At 47.6% G+C, this 16,530-nt stretch overlaps 1 protein-coding gene and 1 pseudogene across 1 annotated transcript; both read left to right on the top strand.

Moving 5' to 3' along the window:
• Positions 1 to 1,889: 1,889 nt before the first annotated feature.
• Positions 1,890 to 3,401, top strand: LOC119282106 (annotated as a pseudogene).
• A 2,316-nt stretch (positions 3,402 to 5,717) lies between these two features.
• Positions 5,718 to 7,422, top strand: LOC119278358. Its single transcript, XM_037559714.1, has 2 exons — positions 5,718 to 5,862; positions 5,935 to 7,422. The coding sequence occupies exon 2, from the start codon at positions 5,961 to 5,963 to the stop codon at positions 7,098 to 7,100; it is 1,140 nt and encodes a 379-aa protein (XP_037415611.1). The 5' UTR covers positions 5,718 to 5,862; positions 5,935 to 5,960; the 3' UTR covers positions 7,101 to 7,422.
• The last annotated feature ends 9,108 nt before the right edge of the window (positions 7,423 to 16,530 follow it).

The raw sequence follows: 16,530 nt of genomic DNA, 5'->3' as shown, positions 1-16,530 counted from the left end.
AAAAACCTGGAAGCGAGACTATCAACTGCTCCGTTAGGGCATCTCCAGCCGTTGGCCCCCCAGGAGGGGCAAAAAATCGCCCCCTGGGGGCGCACCGGCGCTAAACCGCGCACTGGAGGCGTGTTTCCCCCAGTCGCGGCGCCCACGGTTAGTCAAAAAAATAATCAAAAACGACTCAAATTTAACGCAAACGGCGGCGAGTTCGTTCAAACTTAAACATATTTTACAAAAAAGAAAGAAACTACCGCGGGCTACCCCCGCCGTCTCCCTCGCCGCCCGCCTTGCCGCATGCCCACGCGGTTCTACATGCCGAGGAGGCTGTAGAATCGCGTGTGGTCACCGCCGTCGCCGTCGTCGTCATCGTCGTCGTCGTCGCCCCCACCTACGCCTCCGCCGTCCCTGCTGCATCCCTCCCCCGGTTGGCGCGGCGGGTTGGACGGTCCAGGGGCGTCGTCGTCATCGTCGTCGTCGCTGTCGAGGACCACGACGCCGTGCTCGTCCTCGCGCCCACGCTTGCGGGCGGCGATCTCCTCCAGGGTCTCGTCGCGGAGGTAGTCCTCTCGCGCCCACCGCATGGCGTCCTCGTCGGAGAAGCCGCGCCGGGCTATCTCCTCGTACTCCGCGGGGAGGCCCGGCTCCGGCTTGGGCTCGACGAGGACGAAGCGGCCGGTGGGTGACGGGGCATTGGCGCCGATGCGGACGCCGGAACTGCCGGTGCGCGCCTGACCGGCGTACCCTGGGGCTCCGGCTTGACGGGGCGGAGGCAGGGCGAGCCGCCGGACGAGGAGGAGGACCCCCCGGTCTCCATGCGCCTCGGGGTCCAGGAGCTTCCCCGGCGGCGTGAGAAGGAAGGGGGATCGGGGTACTCGAGGCGCGGCGTGTTGCCGCCCTCGATGTACTCGACGACGGCCTCCAACGTGCGCCCGGGCACGCCCCACCACCGACGCCGGCCGGCGGCGTTGAGCCTGCCGGAGGGCACGACGCCATTGGTGGCCTCGAGCTGCTGGGCGTGACGGCGGCGGAAGTACGGTTCCCAGAGCGGGCTGTCGGGGACGTACCGTGGCCCCTCCCTCGCCGCACGCGGCAGGTTCGAGTGGATGCGTGCGATCTCCGCACGCCGTGCCGCGCCGATGGGTACAGGGGGCACCGGCACGCCGCCCGCGCTGATCCTCCACGCCCCCGGCACCCGCATGTCCGGCGGGACCGGGTACTTGGCCTCGTAAAGGAGGCGAGCCTCGTCTTCATGAAGATGGCGGCGGCCGAAGCCGTTCGCCGCCGCGCCGTCGCCTGGGAAGCGCTCGGCCATGGGTGTGAACTGGAGACGGCGAAAGAGAGGAGAGGAGAGGGAGGAACGACGACGGCGGGAGAGTGTGTGAGCCGACGAGTGCGCCGGGGCGCGTCATATATAGGCCGAGGCGCCGCCCATGCGCGTGCCACCGTGTGTACGCGTGGCGGGCGAGGGAGGGCGAGGGACGCGCGTCGTCCGGTCTTCACTGCGCCGCCCGTGAGGCATCAATGGCGCAGGCTGACCGGCGCGGCAGCGCGCGGCAGATTTGGCATTGATTCGCCGCGGAAAACGAGACGATGCGGACGACGAAGAGCCGAGAAGAGAGCCGAGTCACTGACGCGGCGGGCCCGCGGCTTTTTCGCGCCAAAACAGTTCGCCCGGCGCCCCCGGGCGCCCCCAGTGCGCCGGGTTCGGGCTGGGTCCGCCGGCGCTGTTTTCGGCCCAAGCCAGCGAAAATCAGACTTCTAGGAGCGTGACTGGGCCGGTTTTTCGGCGCCGGCGCGAAAAAAACGCCTGGGGAGGACTTCCTGGGGCGCGGCTGGAGATGCCCTTAAGAGTAGAGATAATGCCCGTCCATTTAGCCCCACTTCCGCCAATTCTAAAAGAAAAGTCCCACTCCCGCCGCATCCATCTCGCCGCCGGCGCCGCGTACCCAGACCAAACCCTCACCGGCTCGCCGCAACCCACTAACCGTCGCGGACGGGAGCACCCGGCGCCGGCGCTCCGCGCATCTGGTAGGTCCTCTCTTCCATCACGCCCCTGGCACGGCTAGCTGGTGCTCTAACCTCCCCTCCCCCGCGCCGATCTGCAGATTAGCCGCTCGTTGCCTCCCCGGAGATGGCGACGGGATCCACGGAGGCGGACCTCATGATTGATCCGACGGCCAAGCTCCCCGACGACCTGCTGGTGGAGATCATCTCGCGTGTGCCGTTCAAGTCCACCCGCTGCTGCAAGTGCGTTTCCACGCGCTGGCGGGACCTCATCTCCCACCCCGACCACCGCGAGAAGCTTCCCCGGTCGACCCTCGCCGGCTTCTTCCGCAAAACCCACGGCATGAACTGCGATCCACGTTTTTTTCATGTTTACCAAAGCGTATCGGAGGACTGGTGCCCTTTTGACGAGTCCCTCTCGTTCCTACCTGAATGCGAGGAGCTTGATATCTTGGATTGCTGCAACGGGTTCGAAGCCTTATGCCGAGAAACTGGATTATGTGGTGTGCAATCCTGCCACTGAGAAATGGGTAACCTTCCCTGCCAACCGGATTGTGTCGTTTGCTCGCCTGGGATTCGACCCTGCCGTCTCCTCCCATTTCCATGTGTTTGAGTTGGTACCTGTCAAAGCGGGACATGATTATAGCATCCGAACGGTAGGGATCTACTCTTCCAAAGCTGGAGGTTGGACACATCACATTGTTTGGGACGATCCAATTGAGATACTCTACTTTTCAGGTGGCACATTTCTCAGCGGGGTGTTGTATTTACCTTCTGATAATATTTCGGTTGCAGCCATCGATGTAGAGGGAAATTGTAGGATCATTCCTCTTCCTACTTCTCATGATGCTCCTATTTTTCCTAATGTCTATGTATCACTGGGACAATTGCATCTCACAAATAGGGGTGCTTCTGAACTATCAATCTGGGTTCTTGAAGATTCTAGTAGCGAAGATTGTTGGACCTTGAAGCTCAATGTCAGCTACTTGCAACTGTTTGGAGAAGGGTATTCAAGCCGCATGCCATATTGTGGTGTTATCTCAGCGCACCCAGAGCACAATATGGTATTCATAACCATAGGATTGAGATTGGGGTTCCAAGAGCTTGTGAAATTATTTTCATACGACGTGGATTCTAGGGAGCTGTGTTTCGTATCTGATCTTGGCTGGTATTACAGCCATGCTTATCTTTCATATGTTCCTTTGTTCTCGGAATCATTAGCAGATGGGCACTAAATGTCCTGTGTATTGGAGCCTCACAATTGTCTATCTTTCTGATGATACTAGTGTTACATCGTGAGTACGAGAAGAACAACGGTGATTTGGGTAGACCTTTGTAAGTGTGGACTCATGTACCAGACTTTATGAGGCTAGCTATTCAGTAAACTTAATTAATACTCTGTTTGGTCATATATGTTAGCAGCTGCAATACCCTACTACTAAACTAAGGATAATTGATCGTCTTGTTGGAATTATTATGAGTATTGATGTCTACATTATTGTCTCTGCTTATTTATCTGTTTGTGGATAATTTTATCTGTGCACCAACTTTTTGGTGCGCTATAGGTTATTTCCTTGTTATTAACCTCTAGCTCTACCCTAGAGCCTAAGATTTTTCTGTTTGGGTGGACCTGGAAGTGCTGTTGCATTACTAGGGCGTTCTGTCTGTCATTCGGTCTTTGTTTTTTATTTTCATGTGCTTAAACTGTGATATATGGTAATGTGATAGCAGTAGCTTAACACGATCTATTGCTAAGGCTTTCCGGTAGATGAACTGCCATTTCAGTTTAACGTGAAGCACAAGTGATTTTTTACCCTTCTGGTTCGAGTATCTTTCTGTCGCCTTCACCGGCTTTGAAGCGTGGTTCTCCAGCTGCAGTTTCTAATATATAGAAGTTGAGTTGCCCGTTCAGTTGGTTCAGTCATGGGGGCACTCCTAAGAATTGTATCTTCGCCCTGTTCTTGCTAGGAATTTTATGATCTACATAACTAGCAGATTTATCAACAGAGAAGCTTGTTATTATTTGCTCCGCCTCGGGCTTCTGATTGTCTGTCAAGTGACATCTATCTGGAGGAAGTTCAGATTGGATAATGGTGGACAATTTGACCTGCATATGTTCATGCATAGTGGGATTGGCATGGTGCATCAGGATGGCAAAGTTGCCAGGACATCTCTCGACTAAGATGACAAAGTTATGTTTGTGTCGGCAGTTTCATCAGCAGTGGAGAAATGAAATCCTGCAAAAAAAAAAAAACAGTGGAGAAATGAAAATTCTTTACCAGGCGAAGTACAAGAAGCAAATTAGCCTCATGTACATGACAGTTAGCAGAGACGCAGGCTGTTGGATACACTCCCAGTAGTACACAAGTTTGTGTAGGATGTAGATTACCTTCTTTACCTGAAATGTGCGGTACGGGAATGCGATGGCTCCGGGACTGGGCTGCTCGGTGATCTCCAACTCATCGTCAGGGCACGATGCCGGCGGTGGCTTCAGTTTCTAGATCCTCCGAGGATCGGGGTGCCCTTCGTTCTTCAGTTCTGGCTCTGATTTTTTTCATCATTTCTGCTCAAGCTGTGGCATTCTTTCTAGTTAATGTAAATAGAAGTTTAACTTGACCTATCGCTAAGGATCAGATATGGTAATCTCGAGCACATAATTTGCAGATTTATCTACATGACAACTTTTTATTGTCTGCTCCACCTCAGACTTGTCATTACCATTCAAGTGTGATACCTTCCTGTAGATAGACAGTTTGCTAGGCCCATCTGAATCGGTTACATAGACACGAGTGAAGGACCAGGATGGCAAAGTTGGCAGGGTATCTTCTCAGCACTGCCTGTTATCTTTGTGTCAGTTTTTTTTTCTTGCGAATAAAAGCAACTCTATTACTTGACCAACGTTATTACATTCGTGTTGGCAGATGGTGTCAACCTCATCAGGAGCAAACAACGGTTTTTGGAAGCCACCTGCCCGTTTGGCCTAAACAATGACTAGCCCTATTTTGCTCCCTCATAATGATCTTTGTGTCAGTTTGACCAATTACCGAGCGAAAATATTCCTGTAATTTCTTGTCATGGCCTATTTTTTTTAATTTAGAAAATACAGCCAACGGATATCTTACTGATAACTATTTGGGCTAGAAGCAAGATCTAATAACTGCTAAAAGAACATCGGCTGGGGTCTTGCCGCACGCAGTGCAAGCTTGCAATGTTTCACCACCAGTCCAGAGGATTGGTGAACCTATCAAGAGCATGCTGCGAATCAAAACAAAGAAAGAGGTCTTAGTCTCTGCACCGAGAGCCAGCCAATGACTTCCCTTGATTAACACATAAATTATCCAAATCTGAAAAGAACTAACAAATAGGCAACACAAATCCATACATGCCCTTCGTCGCCACCGGATCAGAAGTTGTCAAGGTAGATTCTGCCACTACCTCGCCGATGCTGCCAGGCGACCAAAACCTATGCAAAAAAACAAGGATATATACGAGAATTAAAAATAATAATTAAGGGACGGATCCCCACTCCTGGATCTACTTTTTTTTTGTATTTTTTATGGGACTTTTTTTTTGTATTAAGACTTCAAAATTGTGTATGTTTTTTTTTTTGAGGGATTGCAAAATGGTGTACGTGTGTTTTACTGCGAAATAGTGCGACTCACACGGCCCAGTAAAAAGCCCAGTTAACTGCACGCGGCCATCCTTCCGTTCCCCTTCCGCAGCATCCATCCATCCATCTCGCTGCTCCGCACCGAAACCAAACCCTCACCGGCTCGCCGCCACCCACTCGCCGGCGCGGATGGGAGCACCCAACGCCGGCGCTCTCGCCGCTCCTCTCTTCGCTGTTCGCGCGCGACACATCTGGTAGGTCCTCTCTTCCTTTGCTGTTAGCCGGACGTATCTCTCTAACCTTTCCTCCCCCGCGCCGATCTGCAGATTAGCCGCCCGTTGCCTCCCTGGAGATGGCGACGGGGTCTATGGAGACGGCCCTCATGAGCGATCCGACGGCCAAGCTCCCCGACGACATCCTGGTGGAGATCATCTCGCGCATGCCGTACAAGTCCACCCTCTGCTGCAAGTGCGTCTCCACGCGCTGGCGGGACCTCATCGCCCACCCCGACCACCGCGAGAAGCTTCCCCAGTCGACCCTCGCCGGCTTCTTCTATAAAATCTACGACCTAAAACGCCGTCCACCTGATTCTCATGGTTACCTAAGCGTCTCAGGGAACTGGTGCCCCATTGACGCCTCCCTCTCGTTCCTGCCAAAATGCGAGAAGATTGACTTGTTGGACTGCTGCAACGGCCTCCTCCTCTGTCGATGTTCCAAGCCTTATCCTGAGGAACCGGATTACCTGGTGTGTAATCCTGCCACTGAGAAATGGGTAACCTTCCCTGCCAATGAATGGTCCTCGGAATCGTATGCTCGCCTGGGATTTGATCCGGCCGTCTCCTCCCATTTCTATGTGTTCGAGTTGGTACCTGCTGTGGCTTTAAATTGGAATTTGAAGTATGAATATAACATCGAAGAGGTGGGGATCTACTCGTCCAAAGCTGGAGGCTGGACACATCAAATTGAGTGGGACGATCCAATTGAGATACGCAACTTTTCAGGTGGCACATTTCTCAGTGGGGTGTTGTATTTATGTTCCTATAATAATTTGGTTGCAGTCATCGACGTGGAGGGAAACTGTCGTTTCATTCCTGTTCCTACTTTAAATGATGCTCGCTGTGGTCCTTATATTTATGCATCACGTGGACAATTGTATGTCGCAAATTATGGTGCTGCTGAAGTATCAATCTGGGTCCTTGAAGATTCTTGTAGTGAAGATTATTGGACCTTGAAGCACAATGCCAGCTACTTGCAACTGTTCGGTTCAAGCAGTAAGGAATATTACGGTGTTATCTCAGCCCACCCAGAGGACGATGTGCTATTCATAACTGTCGAAACTACATTACCGGGGTACCGATTACAGATGAAATTATTTTCATACGAAATTGATTCTAAGGAGCTGCGTTTCATATGTGATCTTGGATGGACTTCCAGGTGCCCATATCTTCCATATGTTCCTTTGTTCTCGGAGTCATTGGCAAATGGACACTAACTGTCTCGTGTATTGGAGCCTCACAATTGTCCATCTTTCTGATGATGATAGCGAAGTTAGATCTTGAATATGAGCAACAGTAATTTGGGTAAGTTGTGATAAGCTATTGGTGCTTGAGTGAAGTCATGTACCTGACTTATGCTGCTTGCTGTCAACTTAGTAGTCTGCTTGTGTTTATGGAGTTATTGGTAGCCCATGCAGCTGTAATACCCTAGTACTTAATCATGGATACTTGACCGTTTTGCTGGAACTATTTTCAATATTTGAGTATCTCGATTCTGGTCTCCTTTATTTCTCTATAAATAATTTGTTGGTATACCAACCTGTGTTTTCGACAGTACATTTAAAGTTATATTCTTGTTCTTAATCTCTAGATCTAGTTTAGAATTAGAACTTATCCTGTTGTTTGGGTGGACCTGGAATGGCCAAGACTGCCGTTGCATTTCTAGATTCAGCTCTTCGCTGTATTTTCATGTCTGCTGAAACTGTGATATAGTAAGGTAATAGTGGTTTAACATGACCTATTGTTAAGGCTTTTGATATATGAACAACATTTTCAGTTCAACTCGAACCTCAATTTTCATGTCTGTTGAAACTGTGATATAGTAATGTAATAATAGTAGTTTAACACAGTCTACTGTTAAGGCTTTCGATATATGAAAATCAGTTTCAGTTCACCTGGAGCCAAAATTGTTTTACACCATTCTGGTTTGATCATGTTTGTTTCACCGAGGATGACCGAGTTGTCAGGATATCTCTTGAGCAGTGCATATTTGCTCAGATCGCCTTTCCAAGTTTTTCTAGATCTGACTTCAATCCATGTTTATTTGGCCGTCCTGTTGGCTTGATCGACTTTGTGCCAGTTTGTTCAATTTTTATGTGTTGGAACTGGTAAATTCTATATTCTTGTGTCCCCGCAAAAAAAAGATATTATAGTCTTACGGCTGGCGTATTTGCGTTGTCACTTGAAGGGTGGAGACTTGCTGTGACGTTGAATGATTTATGACGATTGCTGGTGTGCTCTTATTGACTCTTATAAATCTTCTCATCGAACTTCCCGCATCTTGTGAGGGAACTTGTGCTCTTGGCTGGTGAAACAGCATGTGAGAGAAAAGAATGTCGACACTCGGCAGTCGGCACTGTATAGTGCGTTTTCCGTTGCCTACCAACAACACCCTATCAGTTTGAGTATTATTCGTGCAGACTGCAACTGCTTGCTCTGATCTTCAAAATAAAGCCATTAGGAAAAGAGAATGATTTCAATGTACTTGTCATTAAGAAAATGATCTAAACAGACTACAGTAGTATTATGAGCGTGATCATGGAGTTTTTTTTTTGAATCTCTGTGATCATGGAGTGTTGTGCATCACTGTTTTTTTTTTGTTGTTGACGATAGGAGGTTCCTTGACACTATAGCTCACAAAAGGCAGAAGGAATCAAGAAAATAAAATCATAAGTAACCTTGTCTCTGATTTCGCTTTCGGAAAACATGTGATCCCACTCCCACTGTTGCTAGGGATGAAACTGTTTGGGACGTCCGAACCACCACCATACTGCCTCCAACAAGGCAACAACTAAGGATGCCGAAACAAGATGAGGTGGAGTCCAAACCGAAGCCGAACTGCCACAGCCAGGTCGATAGGAGGAGAAAGAGCCATTGCTAATGAACTCTATAAGAACAATCAATGACAAAGCGTCTGTTATGTTGTGATCAAAATTCAATTATAAAGATAAAGGCTAACTTATGACGTGCGAGAGGAGTGAGGCCTGTCGCGCGTAGGCTTGGGCCGAAGCGGAGGGAGTCTATCGTTTCATTCCTGTTCCTAGTTTACATGATGCTTGCTGTGGTCCTTATGGTTATGTATCACTAGGACAATTGTATGTCGCAAATTATGGTGCCGCTGAAGCATCAGTATGGGTCCTTGAAGATTCTAGTAGTGAAGATTATTGGACTTTGAAGCACAATGCAAGCTGCTTGCAACTGTTCGGTTCAAGGAGGAAGGAACCTTACAGTGTTATCTCAGCCTACCCAGAAGACGATGTGCTATTCATAATTGTCAAAACTACATTACGGGGGTACCGATTACAGATGAAATTATTTTCATACGAAATTGATTCTAAGGAGCTGCGTTTCATATGTGATCTTGGACGGACTTCCAGGTGCCCTTATCTTTCATATGTTCCTGTGTTCTCGTAGTCATTGGCAGATGGGCATTAATGGACTTCTTGTGTATTGGAGCCATCACAACTGTCCACTTTCTGATGTTAATTATGCAGTTTGATGTCCAATATGAGCAGCAGTAATCTGGATAAGTTGTGAGAAGCTGTTGGTGCTTGAGTGAAGTCATGTACCTGATTTTATGCTACGAGCTATTCGGTCAACTTAGTACTCTGCGTGTATTTGTGTAGTTTTATTCTTAATCATGGATATGTGGCCGTCTTGTTGGAACTATTATGAATATTTTCATATCTGGATTATATATTCTCTGTTATTTATCTGTTTGTGAATAATTTGATGGCATACCAGTATGCAGAACCAGCATGTGTTTTAGACGGTACATGAATGGTTATATTCTTGTTTTCAATCTCTTACAACATGTAACTTATCTTGTTGTTTGGGTGGACCTGGAATGGAAAAGACTGTTGTTGCATTTCTAGAGGATTCGAGGAGTACTTGCCATGGAGATTCAGTTATCTTTGCTATTCAATTTCTGTGATGTATTTTCATTGTCAGCTGAAAGTGTGATATATTAATATAATGGTAGTTTAACACGATATAGTGTGAAGGTTTTTTGATATATTAACTGTTGTTTCAATGCAAGGGCTTTTTCGCCTTCATGGTCTGATTATCTCTGTGTCATCATCACTGGCCTCAAAGCATGGTTCTCTAGCTGCAAGTTTCATGCGGAGCATCCTACGGACATCACCATGTCAAGAGTCTGTTTGGCAAGTGACACGGGTGTGTGCGGTATCTACTTCATGTACATAAAGGTGAATCATCTCCTTTACATGTGTTCACTTGACCCTTTCGAGTATGGTATACTATTGACACTTTTCTCGTGTGCATACATAGGTATTGTCTGAGCTTCACGGATGACGAGGAGTGCAAGCGCAAGAGTACGACTACACCATCCAAGAGGGCAACATGGAAGAGAAGACGGAAGAAAGGAGATGGAGCGGTTGCTAGAGCTAGGCCGGACGTCCGGACCTCCTCCCGGACATCGAGGCAACAGTCGGATTATCTAGATGCCCTCCCGGATCATCAGACTACGGCGGCCGAATCCCCTCGAAGAGTCATCACGAAGCCGGACCATTCGGGAGACCACACGGATCATCCGGGGCCCCGCCCGGATCATCCAGCTACAGCAATAGAACACACCCGAAGGCCTTGCGTGAAGTCGGATTATCGGAAACTCCACCCAGATCATCCAAAAGATGCCCAGATCGTCCGGCCTGTCACCTGGATCATCCGGGCAATAACCCGGATTGTTCGGTCCCTGCCTGTGTGCATGACAGGCCTTGGGCCTTGTATCCCCAGCTAACTTACCCCTTCTCCCCTAGCACTATCTATCAGGGGCGGAGCTAGGACTGGGCCAAGCCCAGCTACAATATCTCTACACTGTAGCTACAATGCCCGTATGCTATCGTTAACGAAGCAAGTTTTCCTCATGCCCCAAGTCTAGCCCCCCCTCCCCGGCCTTGGTCCTGGATCCGCCACTGCTATCTATAGACCTCCACGTCATTTGTAGGGTTAGCTAAGAATATATCACATATCATAGAGCTTAGCTCATGTACCTCCCCTGGTGGGATTCTCTTGAAAGAGAGAGAGAGAGAGAGAGAGAGAGAGAGAGGGAGGGAGGGAGGGAGAGAGAGAGAGAGAGAGAGCACTGGAGAAGAACAATGTAGTTTGTCATTGTACCAGATCCTTGGTTTCCTTTTCTTGGCCCTACTCTTCCTCCATTTAGTTAGAACAAATGAGAGTGGCTCATATCCATCATCTTTATCCTCAAACAGCAACCCATCATCTTCTTCATCTGATGAAGGAATGAAATCAGGTTTCACCTCCTCTAACACACTTGAATGTGACCTACTAGTGGGGCCTATCCTAACTGCCAGCTTCTTCCTCCTTTTTGCAGGTTTTTCCATTGGTGGTTCTTCTCTTCACTACTAGGAAAAATCCTAGTAGTAGCGCGGGTTAAACAGCTAGTAGTAGCGCGGGTGCCCGCGCTACTACTACGGTGCTACATCTAACTTGTAGTAGTAGCGCGGGTGCACCCGTGCTACTACTACAGTAGCATCGTGGGTGCTACCCATGCTACTACTATTATTTGAAAAACAAAAAAATTCTCAATCCCGTGCGTGCTGTCAATGGCAGCAATGGTTTGATCCAGCGCCGCCAGGGGTTGCCGGAGGTGCGGAAGGGCGGCAGCAGACCAAATCCAGCGTCGGCTGCTGCAGATGGCTCGGATCCATGGCCGAGCAAGGCGGCGGCGTGGGGATCCTCTTTGCAGCCAAGGCAATGATCTCCTGGTCGTCCATGGTGACGACCTGCACATGCAAGTACATGGGAGGGTGAGTCAATCCAGAGGGAGAGACAGAGAAAGAAAGAAAGAAAGAAAAACGAGGGAGAGAGGAAGGAGATGGAGGTAGTAGCTGAAGGAAATATGCCTTAGAGGGAATAATAAAGTTGTTATTTATTTCCTTATTTCATGATAAATGTTTATTATTCATGCTGGAATTGTATTAACCGGAAACATAATACATGTGTGAATACATAGACAATAAAGTATCACTAGTATGCCTCTACTTGACTAGCTCGTTGATCAAAGATGGTTAAGGTTTCCTAACCATAGACATGAGTTGCCATTTGATAAACGGGATCACATCATTAGGAGAATGATGTGATTGACTTGACCCATTCTGTTAGCTTAGCACTTGATCATTTTAGTTTACTGCTATTGCTTTCTTCATGACTTATACATGTTCCTATGACTATGAGATTATGCAACTCCCGATTACCGGAGGAACACTTTGTGTGCTACCAAACGTCACAACGTAACTGGGTGATTATAAAGGTGCTCTACAGGTGTTTCCAATGGTACTTGTTGAGTTGGCATAGATCAAGATTAGGATTTGTCACTCCGATTGTCAGAGAGGTATCTCTGGGCCCTCTCGGTAATGCACATCACTATAAGCCTTGCAAGCAATGTGACTAATAAGTTAGTTGCGGGATGATGCATTACAGAACGAGTAAAGAGACTTGCCGGTAACGAGATTGAGCTAGGTATTGAGATACCGACGATCGAATCTCGAGCAAGTAACATACCGATGACAAAGGGAACAACATATGTTGTTATGCGGTTTGACCGATAAAGATCTTCGTAGAATATGTAGGAGCCAATATGAGCATCCAGGTTCCGCTATTGGTTATTGACCGGAGACGTGTCTCGGTCATGTCTACATAGTTCTCGAACCCGTAGGGTCCGCACGCTTAACATTCGGTGACGATCGGTATTATGAGTTTATGTGTTTTGATGTACCGAAGATAGTTCTGAGTCCTGGATATGATCACGGACATGACGAGGATTCTCGAAATGGTCGATACATAAAGATCGATATATTGGATGACTATGTTTGGACTTAGGAAGTGTTCCGGCAAGTTCGGGCATATAGCGGAGTACTAGGGGGTTACTGGAACCCCCCGGGGAGTGTAATGGGCCTATTGGGCCTTAGTGGAGAAGAGGAGGGGCAGCCAGGGCAGGCCGCGTGCCCCTCCCCCTCTAGTCCAAATTGGACAAGGAGGGGGGGGGGGGGCGCCCCTCGTTTCCTTCTTCCTGTCTGCTTCCCTTCCCCCTTCTCCTACTCCAACTAGGAAAGGAGGAGTCCTACTCCCGGTGGGTGTAGGACTCCCCCCCTTGGCGCTCCCTCCTCCTTGGCTGGCCGCCTTCCCCTAGCTCCTTTATATACAGGGGCGGGGGGGCACCGCAACACACAAGTTGATCATTGATCTTTAGCCGTGTGCGGTGCCCCCCTCCACCATAATCCACCTCGTTCATATCGTAGTGGTGCTTAGGCGAAGCCCTACGTCAGTAGCTTCATCAACACCGTCATCACACTGTCGTGCTGACGGAACTCTCCCTCGAAGCTCTACTGGATCGTGAGTTCGTGGGACGTCACCAAGCTGAACGTGTGCAGATCGCGGAGGTGCCGTACGTTCGGTACTTGGATCGGTCGATCGTGAAGATGTACGACACATCAACCGCGTTGTCATAACACTTCCGCTTACGGTCTACGAGGGTACGTGGACGACACTCTCCCCTCTCGTTGCTATGCATCACCATGATCTTGCGTGTGCGTAGGATTTTTTTTGAAATTACTACGTTCCCCAACAGTGGCATCCGAGCCAGGTTTATGCGTAGATGTTATATGCACGAGTAGAACACAAGTGAGTTGTGGGCGATACAAGTCATAATGCTAACCAGCATGTCATACTTAGGTTCGGCGGTATTGTTGGATGAAGCGGCCCGGACCAACATTACATGTACGCTTACGCGAGACTGGTTCTACCGATGTGCTTTGCACATAGGTGGCTGGCGGGTGTCAGTTTCCCCAACTTTAGTTGAACTGGGTGTGGCTACGCCTGGTCCTTGAGAAGGTTAAAACAACACTAACTTGATGAAATATCATTGTGGTTTTGATGCGTAGGTAAGAACAGTTCTTGCTTAGCCCGTAGCAGCCACGTAAAACTTGCAACAACAAAGTAGGGGAAACCTAACTTGTTTTTGCAGGGCATGTTCTAATGTGATATGGTCAAGACATGATGCTAAATTTTATTGTATGGGATGATCATGTTTTGTAACAAAGTTATCGGCAACTGGCAGGAGCCATATGGTTGTCGCTTTATTGTATGCAATGCAATCGCCCTGTAATTGCTTTACTTTATCACTAAGCGGCAGCGATAGTCGTAGAAGCAATAGTTGGCGAGACGACAACGATGCTACGATGAAGATCAAGGTGTCGCGCTAGTGACGATGGTGATCATGACGGTGCTTTGGAGATGGAGATCAAAGGCACAAGTTGATGATGGCCATATCATATCACTTACATTGATTGCATGTGATGTTTATCTTTTATGCATCTTATTCTGCTTTGATTGACGCTAGCATTATAAGATGATCTCTCACTAAATTTCAAGGTATAAGTGTTCTCCCTGAGTATGCACCGTTGTGAAAGTTCTTCGTGCCGAGACACCACATGACGATCGGGTCTGATAAGCTCTACGTTCAAATACAACGGGTGTAAGACAGTTTTGCACATGCAGAATACTCAGGTTAAATTTGACGAGCCTAGCATATGCAGATATGGCCTTGGAACACTGAGACCGAAAGGTCGAGCATGAATCATATAATAGATATGATCAACATAGTGATGTTCACCATTTAAAACTACTCCATCTCACGTGATGATCGGACATGGTTTAGTTGATTTGGATCACGTGATCACTTAGATGATTAGAGGGATGTCTATCTAAGTGGGAGTTCTTAAGTAATATGATTAATTGAACTTTAATTTATCATGAACTTAGTACCTGATAGTATTTTTGCTTGTCTATGTTGTTGTAGATAGATGGCCCGTGTTGTTGTTCCGTTGAATTTTAATGCGTTCCTTGACAAAGCTAAGTTGAAAGATGATGGTAGCAATTACACAGACTGGGTCTGTAACTTGAGGATTATCCTCATTGCTGCCTAGAAGAATTACGTCCTGGAAGCATCGCTGGGTGCCAGGCCCGCCGCAGATGCAACTGCAGACGTTGTGAATGTCTGGCAGAGCAAAGCTGATGACTACTCGATAGTTCAGTGTGCCATGCTTTATGGCTTAGAACCGAGACTTCAACGACGTTTTGAACGTCATGGAGGCATGGAGCATATGAGATGTTCCAGGACTTGAAGTTAATATTTCAAGAAAATGCCCAGATTGAGAGATATGAAGTCTCCAGTAAGTTCTATAGCTGCAAGATGGAGGAGAATAGTTCTGTCAGTGAACATATACTCAAAATGTCTGGGTATAATAATCACTTGATTCAACTGGGAGTTAATCTTCCTGATGATAGTGTCATTGACAGAATTCTTCAATCACTGCCACCAAGCTACAAGAGCTTCGTGATGAACTATAATATGCAAGGGATGAACAAGACAATTCCCGAGCTCTTCGCAATGCTAAAGGCAGCGGAAGTAGAAATCAAGGAGGAGCATCAAGTGTTGATGGTTAATAAGACCACCAGTTTCAAAAAAGGGGTAAAGGGAAGAAGAAGGGGAACTTCAAGAAGAACAGCAAACAAGTTGCTGCTCAAGAGAAGAAACCTAAATCTGGACCTAAGCCTGAGACTGAGTGCTTCTACTGCAAAGGGACTGGTCACTGGAAGCGGAACTGCCCCAAGTATTTGGCGGATAAGAAGGATGGCAAGGTGAACAAAGGTATATGTGATATACATGTTATTGATGTGTACCTTACTAATGCTCGCAGTAGCACCTGGGTATTTGATACTGGTTCTGTTGCTAATATTTGCAACTCGAAACAGGGACTAGGATTAAGCGAAGATTGGCTAAGGACGAGGTGACGATGCGCGTGGGAAATGGTTCCAAAGTCAATGTGATCGCGGTCGGCACGCTACCTCTACATCTACCTTCGGGATTAGTTTTAGACTTGAATAATTGTTATTTGGTGCCAGCGTTGAGCATGAACATTATATCTGGAACTTGTTTGATGCAAGATGGTTATTCATTTAAATCAGAGAATAATGGCTGTTCTACTTGTATGAGTTATATCTTTTATGGTCATGCACCCTTGAAGAGTGGTCTATTTATATTAAATCTCGATAGTAGTGATACACATATTCATAATATTGAAACCAAAAGATGCAGAGTTCATAATGATAGTGCACCTTATTTGTGGCACTGCCGTTTAGGTCATATTGGTGTAAAGCGCATGAAGAAACTCCATACTGATGGACTTTTGGATTCACTTTATTATGAATCACTTGGTACTTGCGAACCATGCCTCATGGGCAAGATGACTAAAACGCCGTTCTCCGGAACAATCGAGCGAGCAACAGATTTGTTGGAGATCATACATACTGATGTATGTGGTCGGATGAATGTTGAGGCACGCGGCGGGTATCGTTATTTTCTCACCTTCACAGATGATTTAAGCAGATATGGGTATATCTACTTAATGAAACATAAGTCTGAAACATTTGAAAAGTTCAAAGAATTTCAGAGTGAAGTGGAAAATCATCGTAACAAGAAAATAAAGTTTCTACAATCTGATTGTGGAGGAGAATATTTGAGCTAAAAGTTTGGTCTTCATTTGAGACAATACGGAATAGTTTCGCAACTCACGCCAACTGGAACACCACATCGTAATGGTGTGT

The sequence above is a fragment of the Triticum dicoccoides genome, chromosome 3B, assembly GCF_002162155.2.
Source record: "Triticum dicoccoides isolate Atlit2015 ecotype Zavitan chromosome 3B, WEW_v2.0, whole genome shotgun sequence".
In the NCBI taxonomy this organism is placed as follows: domain Eukaryota; kingdom Viridiplantae; phylum Streptophyta; class Magnoliopsida; order Poales; family Poaceae; genus Triticum; species Triticum dicoccoides.
The sequence above is the reverse complement of the archived record's forward strand: the minus strand, read 5'-3'. Positions and strand labels throughout refer to the sequence as shown.